Source organism: Neomonachus schauinslandi, chromosome 2 (assembly GCF_002201575.2).
Source record: "Neomonachus schauinslandi chromosome 2, ASM220157v2, whole genome shotgun sequence".
NCBI lineage: Eukaryota > Metazoa > Chordata > Mammalia > Carnivora > Phocidae > Neomonachus > Neomonachus schauinslandi.
In genome coordinates, this window is record NC_058404.1 from 62,251,958 (window position 1) to 62,268,639 (window position 16,682).

Below are 16,682 nucleotides of genomic sequence, written 5' to 3' on the forward strand. Positions count from 1 at the left end.
GTAATGACTCTTAATTCCTGTGCTAAGTTTCTTTCTAAAGAGTTTGTCACAATAAACCCAATGATGTATTTTGTCAAATCCCCCAAGAGTAAATTTTAACAAACAAAAAAATCCTTTAATTTTGTTTGTGAAATACAATATCCCCATGGTTTACATGTCTACTTTCTAATAAATATAATGAATTATTTGACTTTGAACACATAATTATATATTATTACCCTTAAAGCATTATTAGATCTCTAAGATAACATTTTCAATGTGAATAGAGCCTATCTATTAAAAGAGGTTATCTTTTGTAATTATAATTTTGTATGATGATCATAAGGACATCAGGTAAACTAAGTCTGAATTTGTTGTCATCTCTTGATAGTACCACACCAGCTCTTTATTATAATGTTTTTGTCTTCCCTTTCCTGAGCAAACATCTTCCCCACTAACAGGAACTCCTAAGAAATTAAATGTAAAATAAATTTAATACTCATCCAGAACCACAGTATTTTAAATATGAATCTGACAAACTGCTGATATTTTTCAATGCATCAAAAAGAAACCCCTTGAAGTTTACACTTAATGCTAATTATCTTGGACTTTATAAAATATTAATCTAGGGGTGCCTGGGTGACTCAGTCGGTTAAGCCTCTGCCTTCGGCTCAGGTCATGATCCCAGGGTCCTGGGATCGAGCCCCACATCGGGTTCCCTGCTCAGCAAGGAGCCTGCTTCTCCCTCTCCAGCTCCCCCTGCTTGTGTTCCCTCTCTTGCTGTCTCTCCCTGTCAAATAAATAAATAAAATCTTAAAAAATAGCAAAAACAAAAACAAAATATTAATCTAATAAAGAAGTGAAAAGTATATCTGTTGTTTTTCAGGTCACAAATACATTCAGTGTACCACTTTACATGCTATTTGCAAAGGGCATGATCAGCTCTTAGATAAACCAAGACAAACTGGGGGTTTAAATGCTTTATGACACTAAGCAGTTTACTTAACTCCTCAGCTGCTTCATCTGTCAAGTGAATATAATAATGAGAATTATTATAGACTATGTACTTGGATGTGCTGGAGAACAGCATCTTCTTTATGTGCCTTCATATCTATATTGTAAGAATTAAAGTAGCATGCTTTATATTTCAGTAGTATCATTCTAAAGACACAAATCTATCTTTACAATTTGGAAAGTTTTTCCTAACCAATAATATCAGATAGTGAATTTTAAATATTCTGGGTAGCTTTAAATTTAATCATACTTTGCCACTATGTATGTAGCATGTATCTTTTGAAAAAGTAAATATTAAATAAAATGTATGACTATGATAAAGTAAAAAGGATTGATAATATTATTAATATTATGATAAGATTTATTTGCTTTATAATTTCAATTTTTAAAATAAATATTTAGGTGGTTCTAAAATAAAAACCTTTATCTCTAACCACTAAGTCACCTAAAATCTGTACAACATATGATATTTATAAAATAGTGAAGTCTAAGAATGTCTTGCTTTCATCAAAATAAGATATTAAAATGCTACTTTGAATAACGTAAGTCTTAAATTAATGCCTGAGAAGAATTTTTAAAAGGCAATTAAACCTGGGGGAAGGAAAGCAAGGAGAATAAGAGAGCCAAGATCCCTTGTATTTTGAATGTCCTGTGTATGACTTGGACCTCAATGGAGCTTGTGAACCATTAACTTCAATTATATTGAAAACCCCAAACAAACCCTAGGCACTGTAAATCTCATTAATTTTAAACACGTGGGGATTGGAATAAATGGACTTTGAATTAACTCAATCCAAATTACCTAATATTAAAATATAATTGGAATTCAGTTGCTTTAAATTGCCTGCCAGTCTGAAAGGCAGATTGCTATACTAAGGTTTATTGTAATTTTGTCTGGTTTTGAAGTTTCAGAATAATATCTTTATAAGTAAGGTATGATTCCAAAATTGGGAAAATAAAGGAATTTCACTGGTGTTTTCACATATTTCTTTAAATTTGCGGGACATTTTATCAAATTTCAGCTCTAGCCAAGAGAAATTTTACTATGAGTTGGTTAAACTAAATATTAAATTCCAAACAGAAGTGTCAACTGCTTAATGTACCTGATAATCTATTATTCTTAGTAGAATTGTAATTTCCATATACGTGTTTCATACTATAATCCTTTCTATAGTGATGAGGCAAAGTATGATTTTAATATTGGCTTATCAATAAATGAAAATATAATCATAAGAGGAATAAGAAATATTTGCTAGATAATAAGAATAAAAAAATACGTTGCTAAAATCAGATCAGGTATTCCAAAAAAAAAAGATAAATCATTTTGAAACAGCCTGCCACTTTTTGGAAGTCTGGTCTCATTACCCCAATACACTTATAAGTCACTGTATGAAAATATTATTGTAATAATTTTGTGTTATTTGTACTAGCTTTTATAATATTTGATTTTATTAAGTGTTTGAGAGTTATATTTCATCAGGGGCCCAATTATTAATATTCTAATTATAAGTAAAAGTATTGTTAGACCTAGGATAAATGTGCATGCATTCTATGTCCCTCCAAGTTATATTTACAGAAAACTATGAAGAGTAGATAACAATGAAAGCCAATCCACCATCAAAGTCCACGATACGCACATGCAGCATGTGAATACTGATACCTGAGAAGAAATGTGCCTTGAAGCCCTTCTTGGATACAGTATTGTCAGATCTGAATTCAATTCTCATATTGTTGAACTGAGATGTGATCACATCAGGCACTTCGGCACCACAAAATTTGCCATGCAACTTAGACTCAGAGGAAAGACCACTCCAAATCTCCACATAATCGTATTTGCAAACCTAGAAAAGACATGGTTATGAGAGCCACCAGATTTTAAAGTATCAGATGATTGACATTTATTTTTGAAAAATTTATCCTGTTTTTTCCCTCTTTACTCCTCTGGTAGTCAAACCGGAATTAATAGGTAAAGAAAAAAAAAATCAGGGAAAGAGTCCAAATATGAGGCATATGGCATGAAAAATAGATTAGAGAATTTTGCTCTGAATATCTCCAAGAGATGTATATACCAATGTGTGCTTGTTTACATGTATTTACAGCATATATCTTTTCCAAAAAATAGAGTTTAGGAAAACTGAGATGCATATTTGTCGAGATGATGATGCTGATGTTTACAAGAAGAACAGTATTTGCTGACTTCAAAAAAAAAACTAATGTTTAAATTTTCACTAGGACCTGTGAAAGAACTTGTCATGTACTGTCTTATTTAATGCTGACCATAATGACATGAAATTGATACATTTAGTCTATGAAACAACCATTAACAATGGAAACGTTCTTTTCTATGGTAAAGATGAGAAAACTGAGGTTCAGAAATTTCTAAATAACTTGTCCAAAATTATACTTATCGTATGTGGCAGTTCAGTGAAAATAGCATGGAGTTTGGCTTGGTCTGGTGCTGCCTCCCAGAAATACTATGTTCTAAACAGAAGAGCACCCTTAGGAAATTTCAAAGGAGACAGACACTGGAGGATACAGTAAAAAGGATACTTGGCCTTTCAAATTTATCAAACAAATAGATATTTCTTAATTTCTTGGAGCTGCCAGGCGCTATAAAACTACTCTGGAGCTATGCTGCAGGATTGCAAACAAATAAAAACTCCATGTGGTGGAATGGAGAGGGGAATTTACACTACAATGAAGTAGACTCATTCTGATTTCAATGTAATGCACTAACAACGCCAAAATGGAAGAAGCTAAGTGAATGCCAGGTATTCTTCAGCAATTTTACGGACTCTAACAGATGTTTCCATAACACACTTTTCTAAAGTTCCAAAAAGGTACATTCTAAAGAATACATCTTGCATGAATGACCTTATTACGTAAATGTGTAATTAGCAAGGTTTAACAATGTATATGATTGAACCCTGGGGCATGAGCTGTACTTTGCAATATGTCAACCCAAATTACTGGTTCTTGTGATATTAATTAGGTGATAAATAAGCAAAATGTTGCTAGGAAAAATTTTTAAAAGGTCTTCTATCCACTTTGTTACAGCTGCAACATCTATTTAGAGAGAGCTCTGACATAGGGTAGGAGAATGTTACCGAGGTTAACGTTGTTTGACGTCATCTTTCTTTTTGAATATCAATATAATAACAAAAACAAGGAAGTTTTAACTTAACCCAGTAATCTATAAGTCAAGTTTTTGCTCATGCCTTTATTTTAAGTAACTAAGACATCAAACCACAAAAATACACAGAATTTTGTAACAGCCTTTCACATCATTCTAAGTTTAAGGAACTTGGGATATGTTAGAGAGTTTGTCAAGGATCCTCCCAGGAAAAAAGACCACCACCATGGGAAAATGCTTTCAGAATACAATGACCCATTTATTTAAAACCATCTACCCTTCTTCCTCCTGAATATAAACTTCCAGCCTTCCTAGTAACATCTATCAGCTAAGGAATCAATATGTCATATCAGTCACAGCTGATTGCTTTAGGGAAAATGGAGAGAGTAGAAGTCATTCAACACCAAGTTCATGTCAAATCACAGAACTGGTAGGGAGATTACCATATTCAAAAAAGTTTGCTCCTATGAAAACTTTTCTAAAAATGCTATAAAAATATTTTCTTCATTTCAATATTTCTCTAAATTTCAGGTAATTATTAAAGGATAATGGTGTTTCATGTGGGCAAAGTATGTCAGAAATATAAATTGCAGTTTTTGCCATCATAAAACTTAACACATGATGTAAGGAGAATCTCAAAAGGTCCACTGAGCTCTGAAATTGTATAATTCTCTGAAATTGTATAATTCTCTGAAATATATAAGTTGGTCACATTTTAGACTTTAATGTCCTTTAAGGAAACACAAAAGTCAGCAATTTCTTTTTACCTCAAAGTCATTAGTAGCACTAAAAAAAATGCACATCAGTGCCTTGACTATGATAGGCAGAATTAAGAGAAAAAAAAAAGTCATTAAAAAGAGGTAAAGAAAAGTAGGGGGGGGGAAAAAGCAAAGATACATATACAGACACAACATAATGGTATAAAATTCACAAATATTACCAACAATTATTGCTCAGGAGCCTAGATATATTATATTTCTGTTCTTTCACTTTTTTACAAGTGTTCAACAGATATATATCAGAGACAAAATAATTTTTGAGTTAATTTTCTCATACTTAGAAGTTTTAAATCATGTTCATTTTAAAATAAGCGCAGAAGTCATTGGAAGAAAGGATACGGAAATTAGAATAAGAAAAGAAAAGAAAGTAGGAAAGCTCAAACAAAACTGAAATTAAGCCAACGTTGACCAATCATACGAAGGACACAGTTCTGAAAGTTCCCATTTCTAGGCTTGACATTCCATCTGAATTTTGTGTGTGCACTAACTCATAGGAATTCTCAAATAAATGACTTCACTTGTTTAAATGTGGTCACCTGGCAGAAAACTGGACCTTCATTATAATAAGTTATATTTTATAAAGGAAAGATAGTGTCAATTAAATGCATCTTTGTTGAGATTAAAAATATACCAGGTTCTCCTAAGTGGCTATTTTTGTTATGACTCAACCAGTGGATTTGGAATTTTGACCGACTAATTGATTTTTTTTAGAAAAGTCTCTGTGACATGAAGCTAACCCTAATTTTTTCATAGTTCTTTCATAAATCAAGAAATTGCTGTATATTAATACACTAAGTAAAACTCCTTCTGGGTAATTTTCAATCTCCCAGAAATAGTCTAAAATATCATCCAATGCCAACAGGAATTACAAGCAGTGGTAGAAATGAACAGTACAGCAAAGAAAGAGTGTAACATCTATATGATTGTGCTACTGAAATCAATCCATTCTTCCTTCCTTCCTTCCTCCCTCCCTCCCTCCCTCCCTCCCTCCCTTCCTTCCTTCCATCCTTCCTTCCTCCCTTCCTTCCATCTTCAGAGGTTCCCAAAACACAATAGAAAAAATTGTATTTATTATTCACTTACTTCATTGCCCTCCAATTCAAAAAACTCAAACTTCATAGAAATTCTGTATTGGGTTGGTGCAACCACCTGCCACACGCAGTTTTTATTAGGAGGATACTCCTTGGGCCAGCCTGGAGTGGTTATGGTGCCATTAAGCTTGGTAAGAAGTCCGCCACAAGCCGCTAGAAGGAAAGAAAGTGACAAGGTTTTCCCCTAACAGAGTCATCCCCTTCTTATCACCTTTCCATTGATAACCAAATATCTCAGCATTAAATTTCAACCATCTTCCAAATTTTTCAAAATCTAGAAAGCTGAAGTCACTGTTCCTTAGTTTTTAGTACAACTATTTTAATTATCTAATCCCATTCATAAGGTGTTAATTCGTAGCTTTGGACCCAAGCAAATTATGGGTGTAGCATTTCAGATCACTTTAAAGTTGGAGAAGCAATATAAAGAAAACCGGTGTCAGTTGTCTTATCTTTTAAATGGGTATAATAATATCTACACCATATGGTTGTTAGGAGAATTCATAGAAAGGTAAGCATAAAGCACAATATAGTCCAATGTAGTGAGACCAAAATTAACTGCTTATTTCTTCAAATTCTTTTTCCCCAAGATAAGCAACTCTTGGAGTTACCTGAGCTAGTAAGCAAAATAAACTAGAGTAAATAGGTCATTTTATTATTCGAAAACTCCACTTAACAACTGTTTTCTTTCCCCTTTGAATGATCTATTTAAAAGGGGTGCTATTTAAAATGTTACTTCTCTTCCTTATTGTTAATGAAATTAGCAAAATAAGGGTATCCAAAGCAAGTTAAGGAAAGAGAACCTATATTGTACAAGGTTTGTAATTAATTCCTAGAGAGTCGAGAGTTACCTAAAGTAACTGGTCTCTTAATTTTAATTGCCTTTGTGTATATATATGTGCGTGTATGTGTGTGTGTGTGTGTATCTATATATGTATGTACATTACTGTATTTATAAATGTATTGTAAAAATGACCTGTATTTTCACATTTACCACTTTTTGGTGAATTATTATAAAGTAAAATAACTATTTTTAGGCACTGCACAGAGCTAATCACCATGCTACTTTATTATTGTCTGGTATACAATGTTCTCTGTTATAAAGATACTACATTGCCTTCATAACTGTGGCTATTTTATTCTAGTACAGAGAGCAGATTAGTAGTTTAATAGATATAATGGAGACTTCTGCCAAAGAGAAAAGTTTAAACTTTTAAGAAGAAACATAGAGTCTCTGACTTTTTTATTTAGGTCAGTTAAGGGTATGGCATTTAGTCATTAAGCAAATAAGTCTGCCACCTTTGCCACCATTATGTCCTGTATGACAGATACAGTAGAGAACAAGGTGCTCATTTTCAGGGAGCTTACATTTACATTTTTGTGGGAACCACCAAAAGTAAACGTAATAAATACATAACTATAAGTAATGTTAAACTGCTACAAGTTCTATGAAGATGATTTTGGCAGATAATGTTGAGAGAGTTATGAGTAAAGGGGGAATAGAACAGAGGAAGGAAGATCAGTCCATTTATTTTGTAACTTAAGTATGGGGCCTGAAATAGAGTGGAGCAGGGGAATTGAGTGGGAAAAAAAGAAGCAGCTTTAAATTCTGAAGGAAGAGATCATAAGACATGGTAACAAAACATTTTCAAGAAATATCATCTTAGAATGTGCAGAGGAAATGGAGAAAACATAGCAAAATCTCTTTGTTTATGAAGCATTTATTAATAAAACACATTTAGCTCCTGCTTTATGTTTGTGCTAGAAGCTAGAGGTACAAAAATAATTCAGATTCAGGATTCTGTACTTTAGTAAGGGAGACGTACCCATAAACTATGCTAAGAAAAGGTAAAAATAAATGATGGATGGATGGGTAAAAATCTAGATCTAGACAGAGATAAAAATAGAAATAGAGAGAGAGATGATATAGATTATAGAGAGAGCAAAAGGGGGGTAGAAATGCATAGAAATAGAGATATAATAAACAAGGTGGCCTGGTAACCAAAGGAGCAAATGACTGATTCTATCACAAGCACCCAGGCAACGTTTCACGTTAACTATGACTACAAACTGCGTCTTATCAGTTGAGGAAAGAGGTTACTGTAGAGGAAAGGCATGGACAGAGGCAGACAGAGGGAAAGAGAATGAGAGGTATTAAAGAAAGAAGAATGGGGCATTGGTGGTGGGGGCGGGCGGTTGGGGGGTGCAGGTTCATGCAGGGAGCTCCACGTGCAGATGCAACCCTACCTTCACAGCTCCTCTTGTCAGGTCCCAGCTCATAGCCGGGCTCACACGCACACTGATAACTGCCCAGTGTGTTCAGACATCGCTGCTCACAGGCTCCCCGGTCAGGTTTGGCACACTCATCTTCCTCTACAAAGATGGCGCGAGGGGTAGAGAACAACCAGATAGAGTATTGTGTTTTACATACTAAGCTGTAAGATTTTCTGAAAATATGACACTTAGTAACTCTGGATGAAACAAAGACAACTGATTTCTTCAACAAAGTAGCAGGAATGATTGATTTGCAAGCCCTTGATAGAAGGCATACCAGAATTCACGTCACTTCAATCTAAGAATTGTATAAGAACCAAGAGAAGGACTAAAAACTTAATAGCAATGCCAACTGAAAATCATCTTATCTCTGACAGGTATGTGAGGTTTCTTTTTTTTTCTAATTTCAAGGTCAAGGGAATTCTTACAACATAGCGAATGTCCAGAATAAAATAGAAAAACTTATTGAAAAAACAGCTTCACTTGTTGATTTCATAGTATAGTTTGCTAGATATCCGGAAAAATGCTTTTAAAGAAATGCCATTATTAAGAAACAGCTTATGGTGAATATAAACTGAAAGAAAATTCTGAAACCTACTGGACCTCCTTAAATTTAAAGTATTCAGTATTTTTTATATAGACATATTGATCCAGGAAATATAAAAATTCCATATTTTATAAATACACACACTATTTTATTATATGTGGAAACATAAAAAGTATATATGAAAAATAAATATGTATGAAAAATATATGCTATTAAATAACAACGTATATGACAATGTATTCCCTAATCTCAATCCCCATGAATAACCTAGTGTGAGTTGAGAAAATAGTAAACAATATTCTCTGGAGAAATTCTGCACTGGCCAAACTCCAAACATTTTTAATAACCAAATATATAAGCATCACAGAGGGGACTCTTGATGGTATGTTTCTTCTACTATAAAATACTACAGAACTAATGCATGTAGATGTACATTTTAATAAATATTTCAAATGCATCTAGTAAAAGTACCAGGGTTCTCTGCCTTTCAAATCATATGGTGAATACCTAAGTAATTCTCAGGGAAAATCCATTATACTGTTCTTTAAATAACGAAAGTGTTGGGCTATTAATCACAGTAAATTTTGACATACACAACTCAATCCATCATTTATTCTATAAAAATCAGTGTAGAGAAAATTCTGTTTTTTCTCCCCATAAAAGAGTTTTTTTTTATTATGTTATGTTAATCACCATACATTACATCATTAGTTTTTGATGTAGTGTTCCATGATTCATTGTTTGCATATAACACCCAGTGCTCCATTCAGTATGTGCCCTCTTTAATACCCATCACCAGGCTAACCCATCCCCCACCCCCTCCCCTCTAGAACCCTCAGTTTGTTTCTCAGAGTCCATAGTCTTATTTTACAATGACACACTTAATGTTAAGTGCCTATGAATTTTCTAAATGCAAATTTGATGTTATTTGTACTAAAATGGCTTTCTTTTGGGGTGCCTGTGTGGTGCAGTTGGCTAAGGGTCCTGAGATTGAGCCCTGCATTGGGTTCCATGCTCAGCATGGAGTCTACTTGAGACCCTCGCTCTCTTCCCTCCACACCCTCTCTCTCTCTCTCTCAAATAAATAAATAAACCTTTAAAAATAAATAAATAAAATGGTTCTTTTTACCTCAGCAATGCACACCAAATATGGGACATGAAAATATACTAAAATTTGGTTATGTAATTTAAAATTAAAGCCGATCAATAATAATTCTTTGTCAAAAAGGCATTTTAGGTATAAGAATATTCTGCTAAGGAGGCCATACATTATTTCCAATGTGGTGGAACATTATTCTCTATAAGGTGGTTTAGAAATGCTGTCACCTGGAAATAAATTGATGAATGACTTCTTCTGGTTACGAACTTATGTTTATTACATTCCAAATGCTTTCTCCCTGTCTAAAGTCCCTTTCTGGATTTTGCCTTTTTGAGTATTTCATAAAAATGGATGGTAGGATATCCTAATGGAGTTCTTACCCTGTGCTACAAAGTTCCAAATTCCAGTATTTTACCAATAACTTGTTACCATCAAAAATCATTCAAATATCCCTTATGCACAGTGCATTCTTAACTTCCAGTATAACTTTACTGTAGTTCTCTCTTAACTTAATGTTAAATATCACATTTATCCCTAACAAAGAAAATCTCACACTTTAAATGACTTCAAATTACCTTTAAAGAAATTGGCAGCAAACCCTGCCTTGTTCACAGTTCCATCAGAAACAAATTTCATCCACAAGGTATTGGAGGTAGATCTGATATCTTCAGGTTTATCATAACCACAGAAACGCCCTATCAAAGGGCTATTTTCACTGGCTCCATCTCGAACTTCTAGGTAGTCATAGGCACAGTTGTCATGTCTTTCGATCTGCAACAATAAAAATATGGGAAGATACATCTAATTAATAGATAAAACAATTTTTGTAGAAAGAGTATTATGTGTTCTCAGTGCCATGGGACTGACAGGGTCATATAACGAGTGACACTGAAGGAGAGCTTTTCTTGTGAGTGTGCATGGCAATATCTATGCCACCCATGAATAAAGGGCCTATTTTTCTGGTAGACAGAGAGAGATACAAAAATCTATGGAACAGTGCATCCACATGCATCACAATCAACAGAAGTTAACTGCCTTTAAAAAAAAATTAGAATGCTAGTAGTAATCCTTTGGAAAAAAGAGTTTAAAAAATCCAAACTTAAAATTATCATTAAAAATCTGGATGAGATGTTCTATAAGCAATGTATAATTTGCTCTGAAACATAAAAATTGCTGATAGTTCATCAACAAAACTGTTATCTTAGTCACAGAGAAGATTGATTCAAATTCTGTTGATAAATATTGCACTGTTTAAAGATTTAAATCTCTTTCTAAAGGAAAATTTGATAATACAAAATTACATACTTCCTAGTCTATGAAATTCTTTACCCATAGTCAGCATAGCTGTAGATAGACTACTGTATGTAGAATCAGCACTGGCTATTCCTTTCTCAAGGTAATATGGCTGTTCAGGTGACCCCACTTACCCCAACACACTCCTCTTAACCCATATAACCTGCAAGAACTCAATCTCTTTCCTTAAGCAACTAATTGCAAATAAAAGCTCAGGGCTATAAAACTTTATGAAGAACTTCATGTTCATGGACCTATGTTTTGGCTCCAAACTTCTAAAAACAACAAACCAAAATTTACAAATTTTTTCAAATTATAAAACAATTTCTAAATAAAATTCTTACTTTTTTCCCACAGAAAATGGGTATTAGCCCCAAATTCTTAATAAGTTAACTACTTATTAGATATTTAAAGCTAGAAAACACAGGCATCTAAAATTAATAAACGGTGAAAAGTATCACATCTTGTCAACTCACATTCAACATATAATTCACTAATTTATGGAATTCTGTATTTAAAAAAAAAAATGAATGTCAGAGAGTACATTCATTCCATGGAACCATGACCTGATTGGACGAAACTGCTGGTACAGTTGGTTCAAAAATCTATTTCTTTTTATTTATTTATTTATTTATTGACAGAGAGAGAGAGACAGTGAGAGAGGGAACACAAGCAGGGGGAGTGGGAGAGGGAGAAGCAGGCTCCCCATGGAGCAGGGAGCCCGATGTGGGGCTGGATCCCAGGACCCTGGGATCATGACCTGAGCCGAAGGCAGATACTTAATGACTGAGCCACCCAGGCGCCCCTTGAAGAATCCATTTCATGATTTGTCAATACATTACAAATGATAATCTTCAAATTAGATAGCATAAGGACAAATAGAAAACAACAGAGTTTGAAGGACAGATTAGATCAGAACTAATTACTACATTTCCTGCTTCCCTTTTCCCAACCACAAATCAGGACTCATTCACTCCTTCAACAAATACTCAGTGCCTAATCTATGCTAGGCACTCTCCTCACTGCTTGGTGTGCATCCTTTAGCAAAATAACAAAGAGCCTCACCCTCCTGGACCTTACATGCTACCGAGGGATAGAGAGCAAAGGGATAGCAAACAGGATAAATCATGAAATCATAAAATATTAGCAACCAATAAATTCTCTGGAAAAATAGAAAGTGAAACAACATGAGAAGTATGAGAAGTGGGGAAGTGAAGGTTATCATTTTAAATTATACCGTCAGTAGGTACTCATTGGGTTTGATATACAAATCTTGTTTTTTTCCTAAAAACGTATTCTCTTTGTGTGTGGAATTTGGGGAAAGAATGGGAAAATGTTCACTATAAAAAGTATCTCATTCTTAACAAATAATGCAATATATGTTAAGAAAAAAAAAAAGAAGAAGAAGGTAGCGGGAGGGGAAGAATGAAGCGGGGGAAATCGGAGGGGTAGACGAACCATGAGAGACGATGGACTCTGAAAAACAAACAGGGTTCTAGAGGGGAGGGGGGTGGGAGGATGGGTTAGCCTGGTGGTGGGTATTGAGGAGGGCACATTCTGCATGGAGCACTGGGTGTTATGCACAAACAATGAATCATGGAACACTTCATCTAAAACTAATGATGTAATGTATGGGGATTAACATAAGAATAAAATATATATATATATATATTGTACACTTAAAACTAATATTACACTGTATGTGAACTAACTGGAATTTAAATAAAAACTAAAAAATAAATAAATAAATAAATAAAAGTAAAAAAAAAAGTATCTCATTCTTAAAGCATATTTTTAAGACTACAGCTGTTTAAATGGAGAGGTGGCCTGGGAGAGCAAGCAGTGACACTAACAACTTAGTCACCAGGGATGACAAGGCCAATCTGCTCAGCTATATTATATGCTGTCTTCTCTCAGCCTTTAATACACTCCTTTCAAAATCAGAGTTCTCTATCAATAGGAGAACATGTCCAGATGGCCAAAGGCCTTTCTTCGGTCAAGGGGACACATAAAATAATATCCCAAACTCTCCAGGTATAGACTTGATAAAAGAATAAGCAACACTGAACTAGTGACAAACTGTAGAAAATAGCAAAAGCTCTCAGCAAGCTCTCCTCACCTACCTGAGCAGCACAGAATGAACTGCTCCTAACTCAGGAATCATTTTGGAAGAAAAGGGAAAAAGAATGAATTAGAAGAAGAAAGAAGTGAGAATACACAATAAAGAAAGAAGCTGCTTTTCATAGGTCAACTAAGAAAAATAAAATTGGTTTATATTATAAGCCATACTAGAATAAAAAATAAGGCGGCTAATTAGAAAGGGTTTTTTAATTATTATTTTGAGGAGATAATGGCTTTCAAAAATTACTATATTAACAAGGACGTAAACAAGATAGACACTACCAAAAATGAAACCAAAAAACCTGTATTTCTTCAGTGGTTAAAAAGAAATAGGATAATGGATATTTCCCTGTACATAAAACTCACTCTGTTCTTTTAACAGGTATATAATAGATCTCTTTAAATTTTAATTTAAAGTACCTGTATATTTGCTGGTTACTTAGTAAAAAATTAGAGGTTTAAATATTTTAAATGATAAAGTGTAAATATTTCATGGATAAAATGCACAAAAATGGCCAGTTTTAAGATTAATTCTACTGGTACCTATTTATGAATTATGAATTACTTACATATTAAATATCATGCATTTTGTGTTAGGGGTAACTCAACAGAAACTTATACTGTATTTTCACAAAGTAAATGCCACAGTTGTTCAAGTGTCTAGAAAATAAAATGTACCTCATATATATGAATTTATGATATTTAGAAATGCATTGTCCTTTTACAACACTCCTAGATATATTATCAATGACCTCAATGATCTTTACATTTTTCAGTTTAACTGCATTAGATCTAATTACAATGCGAGCACAATGAATCTATTGGTGTTAATTATAATTATACTTCTTCAACTACATCTACACAAATGAAAGTTTGAGTTCTTTTAATTATGTCATTTATGTAACATTTTCTCCAGCTATATCAATTACTTCATAAATTAATATAAAGAATAGATAGAAATAAATCTGATTGAAGCTAAAAAATGGTAAATCGGGCACCTGGGTGGCTCAGTCAGTTAAGCATCTGCCTTTAGCTCAGGTCATGATCCCAGGGTCCTGGGATCGAGTCCCACACTGGGCTCCCTGCTTGGCGGGGAGTCTGCTTCTCCCTCTTCCCCTCCCCTCTGCTTGTGCTCTCTCTATCTCTCTCAAATAAATAAATAAAATGTTAAAAAAAAAAAGTGGGTAAGTCCATTGGTGTTTTGCCAGTAAGCTCCATGAGAAAAAAGAACACCAAAGTCAATGATTTATAAAAACAAAAAAAGAAAAGGCAGTTTCTTCTTGAGTTACAACATGGACACAGTTCATATCTGGAACCTGAATGCAATGTCATGCACAATTACACATATAATAAATACATTTTGATAATGATGATGCTGATTTATTACAGACTTTAAGATAATCAGAGCATAAACCATATACAAATGTGGCAAGTTTATCGTAATGTAAACAGACCTAATATGTACATATAGAACACAACAAAACTGATAATAAGCTCTGAACAGTTTTTAGGAAACTGAAATTTAAATGATATTGGAAGTACATTCAAACACACAAAAAAGGAAGAATGAGTACAAAGATTAGCCAGAAGGGATTAATATTACATTTCAGTACTATGTGGAGCTCATGCCTTTACCGGCAGGTTAGAAAAGAAGCATGGAAAAGCTGAGTGATGTTTATTTAGCAAGAACTAAAATCAATTAAATGCAACCTACAATAGCCTCTCATTCTAAAACTGCAAACTAGTGCAGAGATTTGTGGCGAAAAGAAGGGACCATGCCCAGACTTAGGGTTCATTCGTACACTTTGCCTTCATTTTATAATCAAATTTCCAAATAAATATTACAAAAACATCTACCTAGTTATTTGTAAAAAGCTCTGAAAAGTCCAAACTTTCTAGACAATGATTTCAATAAAAGCTCTCCTGTACTCTGTGAAAAACTAAAAATAGATTGAAAAATTCTCCATTTGATTCAACAATCCCACTTTGGGGTATAAATCTAAAAAACTGAAAGCGGGGTCTGAAAGAGATATTTGTACCTTCTTGGTCCTACCAGCATTATTCACAATAATCAAAGGTAGAAACAATCTAAATGTCCATCAATGGATGAATCAACAAAATGTCAAATATACATGCAATGGAATGTTCTTCAGCCTTAAAAAGGAAGGAGATCCTTTCATGTGCCACAACACGGATGAACCTTGAGGATATTACACTGAGTGAAATAAGCCATTCACAAAAAGGCAAGAACTGAATGATTCCACTTACATGAGGTATCTAGAGTAGTCAAATTCATAGTGACAGAAAGTAGAAAAGTGGTTGCCAGGGGTTGGGGGTAGAGGAGAAAGGAGAGTTGTTTTGGGTATAAAGTTTCAGTTTTGCAAGATGAAAAGAGTTTTGGAGACCGGTTGCACAATGTGGATATACTTAACATTACTGAACTGTACACTTTAAGTTTTTTTTTTATTTTACTATAATAATGAAAACAACCCTCTCCTATGACTGTTAGAATGTAGTTTTAAAATATAATTAATGTAATCAACTACATAAATGATTAAACTTCTACAAATAATATAATTTAAAATTGTACACACAGGGAACAAAGCTAAAATCATTATTTTTTGCTTTGGAGGAAAAAATGTTCAAGAAAAGTATGACTAAAACACACTGTAGATTAGCATTCATCATTAAAAATTAATTTGGGGAATTTCCGTATCTGTGTGGAATCCCCATATGTATACTACTACATATACACTTGTTAAAATGATAAAAAAATAAATAAATTTAATAATGGGAAAAATCCAGCAAAGTCTAAGACATAATGCTATTAAAAAAAGAATTTTGTAAAAAAGGAGAAAAGCTTAATAATAGAACATTATTTTAAAATTTGTTACTATCATATTTAATATTTCATTATTTAATATTATTTTAGTATTACTATTTAATATTAATATTAACACATAGATCATTACAACTCAAAAACAGAGAGAAAATATATACATTCAACCATGTGACAATGAAAATCATGAGTCTGGGTTAGGTCTATTTTCACGTGACTTGAGTTTTTTAATGCTACCATTCGAGTTTTTTCTTTCATGACAGTTACTTTTACATCACTCTTAAATTTAATAAATATTCACTGAAAACTTATTATTGCCAGAATATATACAATTGACAGTGTATAAGCAGTGGTGAATAAAGCAGACATGTCCCTGACTGACAAACATATGATGATTAAACAACACGAATGCACAAATGAAGATAGTTATAAAGGGAAAGAATTAATAGTATGAGAGAATATAGATGCCTCTCTCTGCTACCAGGACCTGGGTTCAAGAGTGCAGAGGCCATGGAA

The 16,682-nt window shown here is 33.5% G+C and overlaps 1 protein-coding gene across 1 annotated transcript in view; it reads right to left on the reverse strand.

The window, feature by feature from the left end:
* Positions 1-16,682, reverse strand: part of TLL1 (tolloid like 1) — a 208,160-nt gene that overhangs the window by 32,382 nt on the left and 159,096 nt on the right. The window contains exons 13-16 of the mRNA XM_021698858.1: positions 10,489-10,684; positions 8,241-8,366; positions 5,989-6,149; positions 2,654-2,834 (exon numbers count right to left, since the gene is read on the reverse strand). Coding sequence (XP_021554533.1) covers positions 2,654-2,834; positions 5,989-6,149; positions 8,241-8,366; positions 10,489-10,684 — 664 coding nt within the window. The remainder of the gene's footprint in view (positions 1-2,653; positions 2,835-5,988; positions 6,150-8,240; positions 8,367-10,488; positions 10,685-16,682) is intronic.